We start from the raw sequence: 16,696 nt of genomic DNA, 5'->3' as shown, positions 1-16,696 counted from the left end.
GGGCATTGCCAGAGGAAATTGGACATGCTCCTGGCATAAACACAACTCCCAAATTTGTTTAGAGCCTGGTCAGGGAAATACTGTTAATATATGGCAGCATAAGTATTTCACTGTATTAAAGTATAATTCTTTACGGGCAGGCCCTAAGTTTGCTCATAGGGGATTATGTAATAAAAGGTACTAAGTTTGCCCAGGAGCCAGGGGTGGGCCAAGCCGACCTTGCACCCTAGGCAACCCGATCGGCCATCTCGCCCCTGCACCTTCGCCCCCCTCCCCTTGCGTGTGCTTTGGCACGCATGTGCAGATCTGGGGGGGGGGTGCGTTGCGTTGGGTCATTGTCCCACCACGTAATGACAAGCGGTGGGGGCAATGACAAAGGAGTGCGGAGCGCAGACTAGGGGTAGGCAGGAGAGGCTCCTGCCTGGCGCCCCCCAATCATTGTGCCCTAGGCAGCTGCCTCTTCTGTCTACCCCTAGTTCCGGCCCTGCCAGGAGGAGTAACCCATAGCAACCAATCAGCAGGTAGAATTTATTGGTCACCTGTTTAAAAGCAAACATCTTATTAGTTGCTATGGGTTACTGCTCCTGGGCAAACTTAGTGCCTTTTATTCATTAGCAGGTCCATCAGATCTGTGCGTAGGGTAGGAGTATGTCATGTACACTTCATCATGCTTATAGCACTCCTGGAGCATGCCATACACTTAGGGGCCTATTTATTATGCCGCAGGTTTTGCCATGTAAAAAATGGTGAAATTTTTTTTTTTGTAACTTATATTTTTATTTTTCAATAATAAAAGCAAGGACAGAGAAATACAAAGTTATATGATACGAAGGCACATTAGTTATCATGAGACAATGAACTAGTAGAGTTATTGTTCCAAAATGGTGTAATTTTTGTACCCATTTTTTTCCTCAGTTGGAACTTACGTAAAATCATGGCTTAACATCTGGCATTTGGACACGAAATTCATCATTTATTTTAGACAGCTTTTTACCCTGTTTTTTGGGCAAATTTCATTTTACACAGGATAGGCCCCTTAATACTGCTCCCCAATGTGTGATGTGAAAGTTAGGGGACAGGTAGAGAATGGGAGAAGGGGAGTCCCTGCTCATCCCTCATGAATACAGTGCTGCCAATGCATTGTATTGACCAGGGAGAATCAGGTTTTTATTGCTCCGTTTTGGACCTGTAGCAAAGTACAGAAAACGTGGTGGATTGTGTCCATTTTTTGCACCCTACCCGGCAAATTATAAAAGACTCTCTTGTTCTGCTGCTTTTGGCCTTTATCTGTCAACAGATTCCCATTCATGATTGGTGCCACAACCCAGGATAGGGTAACTAAAAACTATACCCCCAAACAATGTAGGTCGCTATAAAAAATATATTGTATAAACCCTGCTTCATCTATATAAACAATTTTCATAAAAATATACTTTTTTAGCAGTATGTGCCATTGGTTAATCCTAAATAGGAAACTGTCAGTTTAAGTACTATAGGCCGCCCCCTGGGATCATAGGATTCACAGTGCACACAAACAAGCCAAGGCACACATACATGCTAGGCCCCATCAGCCAATGAATGGACAGAGTTCTGCCTTTTGCTCCGACACTACTTCCTGTTACAGTCAGAGCTGCATCACTTCCTGTCAGCTGAACTCTGAGGGAGCACACAGCCCATCACTAAATGGCGGCTCAAGGGAAAGGATGTAAAAGGGCAATATTTACTGATATGTATATTCCAGTTTGGTAAGATTGACATTTCTCAAATTTTGGGCCATTTCATGAGTTTTTCAGCAGTTTCACAAATTTCTTTTTACATTCCATCTATCTATCTATCTATCTATCTATCATCTATCTATCTATCTATCTATCATCTACATCTGTATCTATCTATCTATCTATCTATCTATCTATCTATCATCTACAGTATCAGACAGATATCTGTCTGTCTATTTATCTATCATCTACAGTATCTATTATCTATCTATCTATCTATCTATCATCTATCTATCATCTATTTGTCCATTTCTGCTGGTGTGGCTTTATATTAAGCTACATATCTGTTACTGTATTCCATCATACAAGAAACCACCCATCATGGCCTTTCATTAAGCAAATGGAATGTTCCGGCACAGTAAGCCTCACTAGCAGTTCAATGTAACTGTAAATAGAAGCCGTATCACTGCAAAAAGACACGAGTTCCATCTGAAATGATTATTTGCAGCCCTGAACTCATTTTGCATTACATCTGTTTTTAGTAATTAGGTACTTACTGGGTCTGGACCATTTCACCTCTATAGCAGTGTGATTGATAGCGACTGCAGTAACATCGCTGCCTCTTATAGGCCGCCCGGCCATTGTGGTCACATTCACATCGGTGCCAAGTGTATATCCCACCTCGTTATGTACAATTAGTCTGTATTCATAGGTTGTATACCTGCACCGGGAAATAGAAGCGGCACATCTCTTTATCTTCATTTAATTACTACAATTACGGTAAGGCATAATTATTTATGATTTTATTCAACAACGCACATTTGCCTTGTAATATTATAATTATTATTATTAAAAACTTTTTCTGCTACCCATAGGAGGTTGAAGTATATTTTCATTTATATTAGGAACCATGAAACCTATGAAATGGAACCTCATACAGATGAAGATGAATCCTCCAGAAGGGACTGAAGAAAATATTCCACATTATCAGTCTGTGGTGAGACACCACCCCGATAGTGATGAGCGAATCTGTCCCGTTTCGGTTCGCCATAAAATTTGCGAAACGGCAAGAAAATTTGCAAAACGGCAAAAAATTTGCAAAACCACACCCAATTTTGGTGCAACCGCGTGCTTTTTTTATGTGACCGCGACCAAATTGACGCGACCAAGCCCAATTTGAGGTGCAACAAATTCTGCATGACAAATTTTTCCACGGCAAATTTTCACAGAAGTTTCGTAAAACAATTCGCCTATTGCGGAATGCGGAAATTCGCTGCAAATCCATGCCTGCCGAAAAAATTCGCTCATCACTAGACCAATAGCCCCAAATTTGTGTCCCCAATAAAGATCGGCCTAAGGTAGGGCAAGGTAAGAGGAATGTCTGATATTGCAGTAAAAGACTGATAAACTATTTAGAGAAATGTCAAAAGCTGGAAGAGATAAGGCTGTACGATGTTTAGCAGATCGTCCCCTCCATGATTGTGTGTCAGATTCGCTACTGCACTGTCTGCAATTCATAGAAAAACCACTAGCTTATTGGTAAACTTATATTCTGTAGAAAGCCATTTCTTATATATGTATTTCGTATATGTTGTTTATAAAAACTCAAGGCCACCATTGCATTATTTTGAAGCCCCCTCGTATCTCATTGTATGTGTTACAGAGGCTTCCACAAGACTCTATTTTGCCTAATAAATGACTGAGCCTTTGTTACAAAACCTGGTCCTTGAGTGTTGTTTTATGACAAGGTGCCCTGGGTTACAAAATGACCCACAAATTGGCGACCCCGACGTGATTCGAACATGCAGCATGTATTGCAAAAAAAAGTCACAGCCAAAAAAAGTCTACTGACTGATAATTTTTCGCAGAATCAAAATCAATGATCCCCAACCATGGGTTTGTGAGTAACATGTTGCTCACCCCTAAAAGTAGGTGCCATTTTTACATTTCTGGTCAATGGTAAGTTTCAGAATCCCAAAGACACAGGTTTACTCCTGTTTAGCCTCCTGCAGGCCAGCAGGCCACATGGGGCTACCAAATAGCCAATCACAGCCCTTATTTGGCCCCCAAAGAACCTTTTTCATGTTTGTGTGGTTCACCAACACTTTTTACATCTGAGTGTGGCTCATGAGTAAAAAGGTTGGGGATCCCTGATCTAAATGGTTCATCCAAGATTCATCCATATTTAGGCCCAGATATACAAAAATTTCCATTGGCCTAAAGTAACACCTCAAACCCCCAAATGTTCTAACCTTAGCAAACTTCTGATTGCCTATGTTAAGAACAAATTAAATATCCCCCATCTCTTTTGCTTGATGCCAGGCATCCGAGGGCCCTAGGCACAGGCCCTCGAGGGCCTAAATGGTAGCTATGTCCCTGCCCCCTACTTGCACCTTTGTGCTCTTGTACTTCAGTCTGAAGTCTTAATAATTATTCAAGTGCTTTCAAAAAAGCACAAAGTGCAATAAACATTGCCATGTTTTTTCCACAATTCTTTCCCAGAATTCCACCTTAATCACAAACCAAAGATTTGGATTGGTTATGTTCATTTGGGTGCAACATGCAGTCATGTAAAGAGGGGCTTGAGGGTGGAATATAGACTTGGATATGGGAATATACTCATATATATACACTTATATGCCCAAGGTTGTGTTTGGTTCAACAAGCCTGTGAGCACACTGGCCAAATGGAACCACATACATACCACATGGACACAGCAGGGGTTGGGTACAGGGCATACCCTGCACCTTGAACCTCATTCTTAAAAATAGTTACAATTGGTAACGGGTGCAGAACACTAGTATGGAACAGTGCAGGCACTTTCTCTATTGAATTTTAATGGACCTAATACTACACCCAGTTTTCTGCCTAATGGTGTGTCTAGCTTTAGCAAATGAGCCATAAAGGATTGGAATTTGGGAAGAAGAGCACAATAATGAACTAGAATTATCTTGCAGATATTTAGTAACAGTTCATAAGGCTGGGGTGCTTGTGCAGAGAGCAATGTCCCATTGGAAGGTAGAGGTACTGGTATGGGAAGCTTTATAACCCTAGTATTAGGCATACAGAGGAATGACTACAGTTATACTAATAAGGTTATTGATTCGCACAGTGTGTATGGAATTATTAATAGGAGCTGCCTCTATGTGTAGTTGAATTATGACCACACATGTACTTGAGACAGGCCCTGTGGTACAAGGATAGGCTTCCTTGCCATTGCTTCAAGCTGTCATATATTAATTAATGCAGGGCACTATGGAAAATATATCTTTTTCCATCATGGTGGCCATGGATCTATCAGTATCTGAATCTATAAGGACTTAGTAAGAGACCCTACTCTTCTGTAGAGGTTCCCAACTGTAGGGCTGATCCCACTCTAAAGGTAGTCATACACGGTAAGATTCGCTTGTTTGGCGAGGTCTCCCAATGAATGGATCTTCTCCCCATATGCCCACCTGAACAGAAAGCTAAATAACAGACAAAAACTGACAAAAAAACAATTGTTAATTGTCTCAGAATATCAATGTCTACATCAGGGGTCCCCAACCTTTCTTACTTGTGAGCCACAGTCAAATGTAAAAAGACTTGGAGAGCAACACAAGCATCATAAAAGTTCATGGAGGAGCCAAATAAGGGCTGTGATTGGCTATTAGGGGCCTCTATGCACCCTATCAGCTTACAGGGGGCTTTATTTGGTAGGAAATCTTGTTTGTATTCAACCAAAACTTGCCCCCAAGTCATGAATTCAAAAATAACGACCTGGTTTGGGGGCGCTGAGAGCAACATGTTGCCCCCGAGCAGACATGGAGACATATTGGATAAATGAAATAAAATCCAATCCTGTAGGCAATTATGAATAATATACGGTGCTGGTTTCACTTTGGGCTAAACATAAATCCTCTCTGTAAAAATGGCCCCTTTATTGGAGCTCCCTATAGATCCTATCAGTTTTCTGTCCGTGTTTCAAATGAAGGGTGGGCGTGTCCTAATGATCTCTGCCAGAAACACAGCAGGAGGGGAATAGCCAATCACAGCCCTGCACTCACACAAGCACAGACAGGCTTCAGATCCCTATCAGGTCAGCCTGGCTGCTGACTAGTGAATTTTTTCGCCAGGCATGGATTTGCAGCAAATTTCTGCATTTCACTATTGGCGAATTGTTTAGCGAAACTTCAGTGAAAATTTGCAGCCTGCGTCAAAAAAAGTGCAGTTGTGTCAAATTGGACGCAGTCACTTCAAAAATTACGCAGGAGACAAAAATAAGATGCAGGCAACGAAAAAAGACATGCAACAAATGCGTTTCGATGATTTTTCGCCATTTTGCAAATATACTTTGCCGCGATCGTGACTTTTTTGACATGCAACAAATTTTTCCGTGGTAGATTTTCGCGGAAGTTTCCCAAGATAATTCGGCACTGGCAAATGCGGAAATTTGCTGCGAATCCATGCCTGCCAAAAAAATCGCTCATCCCTATCCGAAACACAACTTTTTAAAGCCAATCCTCCTATATTAAGTATAATTCACTGGTACATTCTTAATTTTTGTCTTTAAGGATTCTCATTAATCCAGGCCATGATATACAGTATGTAGTAGAATAAAGTCTAAAACAGCTGGACTTTTCTGAGTTTTTCTTGAAAACGTTTCACCACTGATCATACCTTCCTACACCTGTCGGTTTCAGCCAACACCTAACTGAATAAGTTTAATGGAACCATTGTGACTGGATCATACCTTCCTACACCTGTCGGTTTCAGCCAACACCTAACTGAATAAGTTTAATGGAACCATTGTGACAGGATCATACCTTCCTACACCTGTCGGTTTCAGCCAACACCTAACTGAATAAGTTTAATGGAACCATTGTGACTGGATCATACCTTCCTACACCTGTCGGTTTCAGCCAACACCTAACTGAATAAGTTTAATGGAACCATTGTGACAGGATCATACCTTCCTACACCTGTCGGTTTCAGCCAACACCTAACTGAATAAGTTCAATGGAACCATTGTGACTGGATCATACCTTCCTACACCTGTCGGTTTCAGCCAACACCTAACTGAATAAGTTTAATGGAACCATTGTGATTGGATCATACCTTCCTACACCTGTCGGTTTCAGCCAACACCTAACTGAATAAGTTTAATGGAACCATTGTGATTGGATCATACCTTCCTACACCTGTCGGTTTCAGCCAACACCTAACTGAATAAGTTTAATGGAACCATTTTGACTGGATCATACCTTCCTACACCTGTCGGTTTCAGCCAACACCTAACTGAATAAGTTTAATGGAACCATTGTGACAGGATCATACCTTCCTACACCTGTCGGTTTCAGCCAACACCTAACTGAATAAGTTTAATGGAACCATTGTGACTGGATCATACCTTCCTACACCTGTCGGTTTCAGCCAACACCTAACTGAATAAGTTTAATGGAACCATTGTGACAGGATCATACCTTCCTACACCTGTCGGTTTCAGCCAACACCTAACTGAATAAGTTCAATGGAACCATTGTGACTGGATCATACCTTCCTACACCTGTCGGTTTCAGCCAACACCTAACTGAATAAGTTTAATGGAACCATTGTGATTGGATCATACCTTCCTACACCTGTCGGTTTCAGCCAACACCTAACTGAATAAGTTTAATGGAACCATTTTGATTGGATCATACCTTCCTACACCTGTCGGTTTCAGCCAACACCTAACTGAATAAGTTTAATGGAACCATTGTGACAGGATCATACCTTCCTACACCTGTCGGTTTCAGCCAACACCTAACTGAATGAGTTTAATGGAACCATTTTGACTGGATCATACCTTCCTACACCTGTCGGTTTCAGCCAACACCTAACTGAATAAGTTTAATGGAACCATTGTGACAGGATCATACCTTCCTACACCTGTCGGTTTCAGCCAACACCTAACTGAATAAGTTCAATGGAACCATTGTGACTGGATCATACCTTCCTACACCTGTCGGTTTCAGCCAACACCTTACTGAATAAGTTTAATGGAACCATTGTGACAGGATCATACCTTCCTACACCTGTCGGTTTCAGCCAACACCTAACTGAATAAGTTCAATGGAACCATTGTGACTGGATCATACCTTCCTACACCTGTCGGTTTCAGCCAACACCTAACTGAATAAGTTTAATGGAACCATTGTGATTGGATCATACCTTCCTACACCTGTCGGTTTCAGCCAACACCTAACTGAATAAGTTTAATGGAACCATTTTGACTGGATCATACCTTCCTACACCTGTCGGTTTCAGCCAACACCTAACTGAATAAGTTTAATGGAACCATTGTGACAGGATCATACCTTCCTACACCTGTCGGTTTCAGCCAACACCTAACTGAATGAGTTTAATGGAACCATTTTGACTGGATCATACCTTCCTACACCTGTCGGTTTCAGCCAACACCTAACTGAATAAGTTTAATGGAACCATTGTGACAGGATCATACCTTCCTACACCTGTCGGTTTCAGCCAACACCTAACTGAATAAGTTCAATGGAACCATTGTGATTGGATCATACCTTCCTACACCTGTCGGTTTCAGCCAACACCTAACTGAATAAGTTTAATGGAACCATTGTGACAGGATCATACCTTCCTACACCTGTCGGTTTCAGCCAACACCTAACTGAATAAGTTCAATGGAACCATTGTGACTGGATCATACCTTCCTACACCTGTCGGTTTCAGCCAACACCTAACTGAATAAGTTTAATGGAACCATTGTGACTGGATCATACCTTCCTACACCTGTCGGTTTCAGCCAACACCTAACTGAATAAGTTCAATGGAACCATTGTGATTGGATGACTGTACTACCCTCCAGGGTTTAAATACCGGGGAATTCCCTACCAGTCAGTTGAACTGAAGAAGCCACTCGGATGAAACATTTTCAAGATAAACTCAAAAAAGCCCAGTTGTTTTTAGACTTAATTCTACTAGATACTGTATTCTTAATTTTTCTATGATATGTCTCTTTTAAGGGTAACGCTCGAGACACTTGATACAAACCCCTATTCTCGTTGCACATTAATCCGTAATAGTTCATTTTAGAGCATGAATAAGTGAACGTTTGTCGATGTTTCCCTTCCTTGGCTCCACGTCGCAGACATTTCTGTCTATAAAAATGAACGATACGTGATGTCTCTTGATTACTAACAATTCCGCTGCCCTTTTTTCGAATTCCGAGTTCCTATTGAACAATATCACATAATAAATATCCGGAGCGGCACAAGCGCTCGGCCCACGGAGCAAGCTCTGCTGGAAATGCCAGTATTTGTGTTGGTTTTTTTTGTTTTGTTTTTTTTCCCAGCGTTTTGTAATCTTACCTGCTAAGACCCTTATCTTCATAAAACCACTGAGTTCCTGAGTAAATATTCTGCCACAGATTTAAATCTTCAGGGGGATTTGATGCAAGTGGTTGCAGGATTTTACGTCTCAGGAGTTCATATCTAACACAAAAGACAAGCAGAGCCGGTGGATTATCTCGACTAATATTATTAAACCCAAAAAAAAACAGGGGTTTTTAAATATTATTTTGTTTTTACAGCTGCTAAATTGCTCAGATAAACTCACGTCGCTTTAAACATTTATTTTGCAAGAGAAAATTGAATTTCCTTAGTAAATTTATCAGAACCAAACCACATCTAGGGGAAAACGGCAACTGTGTTAATCATTCTTGGGATTTTTTTTCCCCTGAATATGATCTGAAGACAAAAAAGACATTCTAAATGTATAAATACAATTTTCTTATTTTTTTTTTTTTGCAGAAAATGTGTACATTGCAAATATTCCTAAATATAAAGTTTAAAGCAAAAGTAACACTTAAGAAACCCTACTATAGTTTATATAAATACCCCGCTGTGTAGCCCCGGGGGCAGCCATTCCTGCACTGGTACAGCTGGGGTGTTTGCTACAGAAACCCTAATATAGTTTATATAAATACCCCGCTGTGTAGCCCCGGGGGCAGCCATTCCTGCACTGGTACAGCTGGGGTGTTTGCTACAGAAACCCTACTATAGTTTATATAAATACCCCGCTGTGTAGCCCCGGGGGCAGCCATTCCTGCACTGGTACAGCTGGGGTGTTTGCTACAGAAACCCTACTATAGTTTATATAAATACCCCGCTGTGTAGCCCCGGGGGCAGCCATTCCTGCACTGGTACAGCTGGGGTGTTTGCTACAGAAACCCTACTATAGTTTATATAAATACCCCGCTGTGTAGCCCCGGGGGCAGTCATTCCTGCACTGGTACAGCTGGGGTGTTTGCTACAGAAACCCTACTATAGTTTATATAAATACCCCGCTGTGTAGCCCCGGGGGCAGCCATTCCTGCACTGGTACAGCTGGGGTGTTTGTAAATAGCCACTATTCTTGCTAATTCCTCTTTCATTCTTTCCCTAAGCCAAGGCTGGGCACCTTTTCTGGTAAGTGTAACTTCCTAGCTGGATTTGAACCAGAAACCATCAGTTTACCATACAATACCTCTGCTCCATATAGGTAAACAATTTGGTTCCTGGTTCAGTGCTTTGAGTTTCCCGGTAGACTTGGTCTGCTCTGGTCATAGGTGACCTTGGTCAGGTCAAAGGTTACCCTTAGCTTCCCTATATGATCCTCAGCTCAGAGCTCATTCACCGCCTGTTGTAGTCAAGTCCGCCTGTACCTGGATGTTTTGATTCCTTTTTCCAGATTTCTATTCCTGTATCCTGGTTCCTAATTCCTGCCCTGCCCTAGTCCTGTCCCATTTATTAATCTTCTTCTGGTGTGTTCTTTTTTATGAGTTTGCCTCTTGATCCTATGGTTGGTTATCTTGTTCTGACCCTGTCCATCTGACCTCACCTAACTCTGTCTGTACTGGCGCCATCACTTAGTTCTACAATCGCTCACCCCCATTTTGAGCCCCTGGATTCTTATACAGTAAGACCTGGTTAGCACCAGAAAAGCTGAGGGCCAGGCCCAAAGCCAAAGAGGACTATTATAAGCAGAAGAGCATGACTAGACCAGAATCCAATTAATCTCCTGGGGTTTGGGATTACCTTTTTGTCCAGCTGAATTTCTAAAGACCCACTTGATAATGATATTTAGGCAGAAGTTGATTGTCTAATACTTTATTCAAAGCCTAAGAAGAAAAAAAAAGAGACTGGACTGCCAAAATATATACTGTTATACTTCATATTACCTTAAATGTGGTCCATTAGGCTGTGAAGGAGGTTGCCAGGAAACAACAACAAATGTCTCACTGATTGGAGTCACCAATATAGGGCTAATGCCCTGAGGAATTGTTGGGTGAGTGGTCACATTTGTAGGTAAACTTTCAGAACATCCCCCATGATACGAGCCTCCGCCTGTGCAAGCCACGATGGTTACAGAATAGTTAGTGTCGGGAATTAAATTTGTCACTGTATGGCTTAACAAAGTAGCGTTAATGATAGCAATTCGAGGTTCAGGCATGCGAATCTCATAGCTCAATATTTCTCCATTTGGCACGAGAGGACTTCTCCAGGTGACCTAAAAAATAAAAGAACATTTTTATCTTTAAATCTCACACAATAATAAAAAGAAAACGCTTAAAGCTAGATAAGGGCCGCGGTCAAGGCAAAAAAACCCGTAAATGAAATAAAGCGGCTGACCACATCCTTCTCGTTTTAGTTTAGCAATTTCCTAGGATAATAAACTTGAAATTACAGTATTCTACCATTTGTCAGTTTAAGTAGCAGATCTCATTGATATTTACAAATGTTAACAGCAAACGGGAATGCCAGTTCGTAGCAGCAAAGTTACGGCGCATAAGGAATTGGAAGCTGTGGGAAGAGGCGAGGGAGGATGTAGTCAAACAGTCAATGAACAATTTAGTCTTATTCATGGATGAAATTCCCAGCTGAGTTGGTAACATTTCAATAAAAGTGTTTTATTTTGACCGGGGGATTCACCTCCTTGCACTTGCAGGGTTTTGTGCCAAGTGCCAGTGTGCCTTGCCAATCTGTTTGGATACATTGCACACAGTGTGCCAATTGATGCAGGGGAGCTACTGCCACCTCAAGGGGTGGTGCGCTGGAATAAAACAAAATGCCCCTGAAGAATTAGACTAATGCCCCACGAAGAGATTAGTCACCCGCGATAAATCTTTGCTACTTCGGCGACTAATCTCCCCAAAATGCCTTTCCATCAGCAACAAAGCGAGTCGCCAGTAAAAAAGGCATACACATTGCTTCGTTTTTCCAAACTTTGTGTGACTTTTAAAAAACAAAGCAACGCATATACCCTTCTACCAGCGATTCACGTTGTTGCCGGTGGAAGGACATTTCGGGGAGATTGGTAGCAGAGATTTCTCATGGGCGACTAATCTCTCCGTGAAGCAGTAGCCTTACGCGGCAACATTATTTTGATACCGAATGCACCACCTGGATTTAGAAAATTATCGTTGTACAGTACTTGTGTTGAATTCACATCAAAACAAATCACAACTGCACATGTTTTAATGCATTGGATGCAGTTGCCCCCATTACAACTTACCATGTTGGGCACAATAGTTCTGTAAAACACACGACTAAACGCATACAAGATTGCATTTTGGACACTGAACATCAGTAAGTAAGGGGTATATTTATCATGCTGTGTAAAAAGTGGAGTGCAGCATTACCGGTGATGTTGCCCAGGGCAACCAATCAGCAGTTAGATTTCAACAGTTAGAAAATCAAAGCAAAACATCTGATTGGCTGCTATGAGCAACATCACCGGGGATGTTTTACTCCACTTTTTACACAGCATAATAAATATACACCTTAATCTCTTTCCACGGCTTTTTTTTTCCTGGGTTCAGGTTTTGTACAGATGAACCCTAAGGGGCCGATTCACTAAAGGCCGAAAAACGAGTGATATTCAGTGTCGGACTGAGATGCCCGGGGCCCACCAGAAAACCTTGGACCATGGGCCCACTCCCTCAACTATTATTCCTCCTTTGCTCATTTAATCTTGTTATTGTCCTAGTCTCTTGTTCCTCTTTGTTCTTATACAGCAATAGGGAATGACCATGAAGCAGGTCACCGGAAGTTTTCCTGGTATCTCAATGGACCATTTCAACTCCAGCAAATAGTTAGAATCAAGAGGGCCCACTGACACCTGGGCCCACCGACACCTGGGCCCACCGGGAGTTTTCCTGGTATCTCAACAGGGTCGGACTGGGGGGTGCAGGGCCCACCGGGGCTTCCGCCCCAGGGGCCCTGCAGGTGCCCCAGCCGCGTCCCCTAACCCCCCCCAGGGGCCCCCCCCCCGCAGGGCCCCCGCCTGACGTCCTCCCCGAGCGCGTATAAATTGAACGCGTCGGGGAGGAACAGTCAGTAGGGGGAGCGCCGGCAAGGGTCAGACTGGGCCGCTGGGGCCCACTAGGGCCGGGGCCCACCGGGATTTTTCCCGGTGTCCCGGCGGCCCAGTCTGACCCTGTATCTCAATGTCCAACTCCAGCAAATAGAAGCAAGAGGGCCCACTGACACCTGGGCCCACCGGGAGTTTTCCTGGTATCTCAATGTCCAACTCCAGCAAATAGAAGCAAGAGGGCCCACTGACACCTGGGCATCTGATTGGCTGCTATGAGCAACATCACCGGGGGGGTTTTACTCCACTTTTTACACAGCATAATAAATATACACCTTAATCTCTTTCCACGGCTTTTTTTTTCCTGGGTTCAGGTTTTGTACAGATGAACCCTAAGGGGCTGATTCACTAAAGGCCGAAAAAACGAGTGATATTCAGTGTCGTGCTATAAACATGTAAGTGGGGTGCCATGGGTCCCTCCAGACTAGCACCCTCTCTCCTTTGTGTGCAAATTAGGCCCCCCGCAACCAGACCCTCCAGTGCCCTGGCCTAGGCTCCCACTAGCAATACTTATTTCCCCTAACATCCCTCCGGGACTGGGTCTGCTGCCAGTTTGCCAATGCGCAATGAGCGTGGGGTAGTACTCATATTGTTTTTGTTGACCCTCTTCTCCGCTTACAGAGCTAGTTTACTGTTTTTCTTTTAAATAAATATTTAAAGACATATGCCCCACTGATGCCTCAATTAATGTAATTTTATTGGTATTTATTTTGGTTGTTTAAACTTAGCAGTAGCTGCTGCATTTCCCATCCTAGGCTTATACTCGAGTCAATAGGTTTTTCCAGTTTTCTTAGGTAAAATTAGGTACCTCGGCTTATATTCGGATCGGTTTATACTCGAGTATATACGGTAAGTAAATTTTGCTATTTTTCCGCTGTTCCGGTAATTTTTCAGCAAAGCAAAACAGGGTAGATTTGCTCATCACTATCTACCACTTTTCCACAGCACCTCAACAGCTAAATTCCTTGGGAACCTTCCAACCCCCAGCAATAGCATAATAAAAGAATATATTTAGTGAGGGCGAATATGAAGCCGGATAGCCTGCTGCACTTTGAGAATTTCAAGGACGACGGGCAAAAATCGGAAGACAATAAATTTGTAAAACACACATTGCTACGCTTTCTGGTTTTCCTGAGGCTCGTGGGCTTTCGCTCGGTCGCTTGGCAGTGGGAAGCGTGGAGGCAGCAGAGCTCATAAGAGCGCATTGAGCAGAGCATAAGCAGTTTGTTCATTGATTTAAAGATCAGTATTTATGCCACGAGAAAGAATGCTCGGGAGGCAGCTATTGTACAGCGAAGAGGATGCCATCACTTTGTCTTATTTTCTTGACAAAAACATGCAAAGATACTTATGAGGCATCATTATCCATTATAAAGGAGTCATTGTATCGTAACCTTGGGAATCATTGCTATCATTGATAAAGATGTTAGCAGAGACGTATTCGTCTGCGCTGATTCAGCCGCTAATATGTCTGTGCTGCTTAAACATCCAGCTATATATATTCCAGGATACAATGGTACTACCCCAACTGAATAAAAAAAATATATATAACACAAAATATAATATTTGAAATGGAATAAACTTTACAGGCTCAAAATAAAAATAATCAACGCAGGTATTGATTAACCAGAGACTGGCGTTTTTTTTTTTTTTTATTCTTTTTCCCATCAAATAGTTTATCCAGCAGACTTTAATGGATTAGTTGAATGGCCCAATGTTCATTGTTAAAATGAAATATATGAAATGAATGGCGCAGAGGCATGCGGGATAATTCGGTGTCGTTCAAAAGGGAGGATTTTTAGTATTACGTTTATTCTGAGTATTGAGCTTTTTCCTAAGGGTAAATATGACCGTTAATTGTTTGGAAATAAAAAAAAAGAACGCTTAAAAGGGATTTATCATGGGCTTACTGGGTGTAAACACTTTACTATTAACTTTATTATAACTTCCGTGAAAAAATTCACCGCGCGTAAAAAAAAAAAGTTGCAGCCATGTCAAAATAGGCTCTGGCACGTCAAGAATGGGCGTGGCCATGTAAAAAAGACGCGGGCAACAAAAAAATTCACGCGCCAAATGCATTTCGCAAATTTTCCTGCCGTTTCGCAAATTCTATGGCAAAGTGAAACGGGACAGATTCTCTCATCATTAGTCATGCTAACTGAATATAGTTGCCTCCATGACAGGTGTTTTGGCAAAATGGGCGGGGTTTACAGCATTGTGTAAATGCCTGGAACAACCTGAAAATACAGTAAATCCCACCCCCCGTGACTTTTTCCTCATCCAGTGATTTTGTTTTGCAGCGAAATTCCACATTTTGCCATTCGCTGCAACAAAAACATTTGCAGAGTGAGGAAAAAAGTAGAATTAAAAAGGTTGTGGTCGCATCAGAAAAAGTCACGCGCATAAAAAAAATTGTGTCATGGCCACATTTGACAAATTTTTCATCATTTAGCAAATTTTTCAGCAGTTCTGCACATTTTTTTGGCGAAACGGGACAGATTTGCTTCATACCTTAAGTCTATTTAAAAACTATTTAACTTAACACAATAGGATTGTTTTACCTCCAATAAGGATTATTAGGCGCCTTCGACGGCTCCTGATCAAAATCTTTTGTCCCACTGGATCGACGAGAAGGCTTTTGCGATATCGGCCACTTCGTCAAGCAAACATACACGTATGGGCAGCTTTAGAAGCACTTGGCATATTGTGTAAAGTTAATTTGTTAATTAATAATAAAGGTGTGGCCTTTTTTTCTTCCCAACGCGTCTGTGTTCATTTATTTAGTATGGAGAGAACTGGCCACTGTAGCTCCTGTTTTGGTCATTGGCGGCCACCTATACTACTTTAGTACAAGCTTCTCCTTCACACTGAGTTGGCTGAATACATATTATTAGTGATAAGCGAATCTGTCCTGTTTCGCCGAAAAATTCGTGAAGAAGAAGAAAATTCACAAAATGGTGAAAAATCTGCTTAACGCGTTTGTCGCATACATTTTTGTTGTCGTATGCTTGTTTTTTTGCTACACGCACTTTTTTTGCTGCAACCACATGCCACCGCGTCTATTTTGACGAGTCTGCAGCTTTTTTGATGCTCAGTTATTAACACTGGGCAAATTTGCCCATGGGCAGTAACTAGTGATGGGCGAAAAGTTTCGCCAGGCATGGATTCGCCGCATGTCCAAAAATTGTCGCCGGCGTCAAAAAATAATAGTCGTGGGCGACAAAATAATAGCCACGGGCGATGAAACAATAGCCACGCGACAAAATAATAGTCGCGGGCGACGAAACAATAGCAGCGGGCGACGAAACAATAGCCGCGTGAAAAAATAATAGCCGCGGGCAACGAAACAATAGCCGCGAGACAAAATAATAGCCGCGGGCAACGAAACAATAGCCGCGAGACAAAATAATAGCCGCGGGCGACGAAACAAGAGACGCGCGACAAAATAATAGCCGCGGGCGACGAAACAATAGACGCGCGACAAAATAATAGCCGCGGACGACAAATTTTTTTGTCGCACGTCATTTTCGCCGTTTTGCGAATTTTTCGTCGTTTCGCGGATCTTTTGAAAGATT

At 42.2% G+C, this 16,696-nt stretch overlaps 1 protein-coding gene across 1 annotated transcript in view; it reads right to left on the bottom strand.

The window, feature by feature from the left end:
• Positions 1-16,696, bottom strand: part of ush2a (usherin) — a 510,724-nt gene that overhangs the window by 158,924 nt on the left and 335,104 nt on the right. Inside the window, exons 41-43 of the mRNA XM_031902040.1 lie at positions 10,930-11,258; positions 9,080-9,202; positions 2,273-2,436 (exon numbers count right to left, since the gene is read on the bottom strand). Coding sequence (XP_031757900.1) covers positions 2,273-2,436; positions 9,080-9,202; positions 10,930-11,258 — 616 coding nt within the window. The remainder of the gene's footprint in view (positions 1-2,272; positions 2,437-9,079; positions 9,203-10,929; positions 11,259-16,696) is intronic.

The sequence above is a fragment of the Xenopus tropicalis genome, chromosome 5 (genome assembly GCF_000004195.4).
Source record: "Xenopus tropicalis strain Nigerian chromosome 5, UCB_Xtro_10.0, whole genome shotgun sequence".
NCBI classification, from domain to species: Eukaryota; Metazoa; Chordata; class Amphibia; order Anura; family Pipidae; genus Xenopus; species Xenopus tropicalis.
This window is presented reverse-complemented; position numbering and strand designations above follow the sequence as displayed.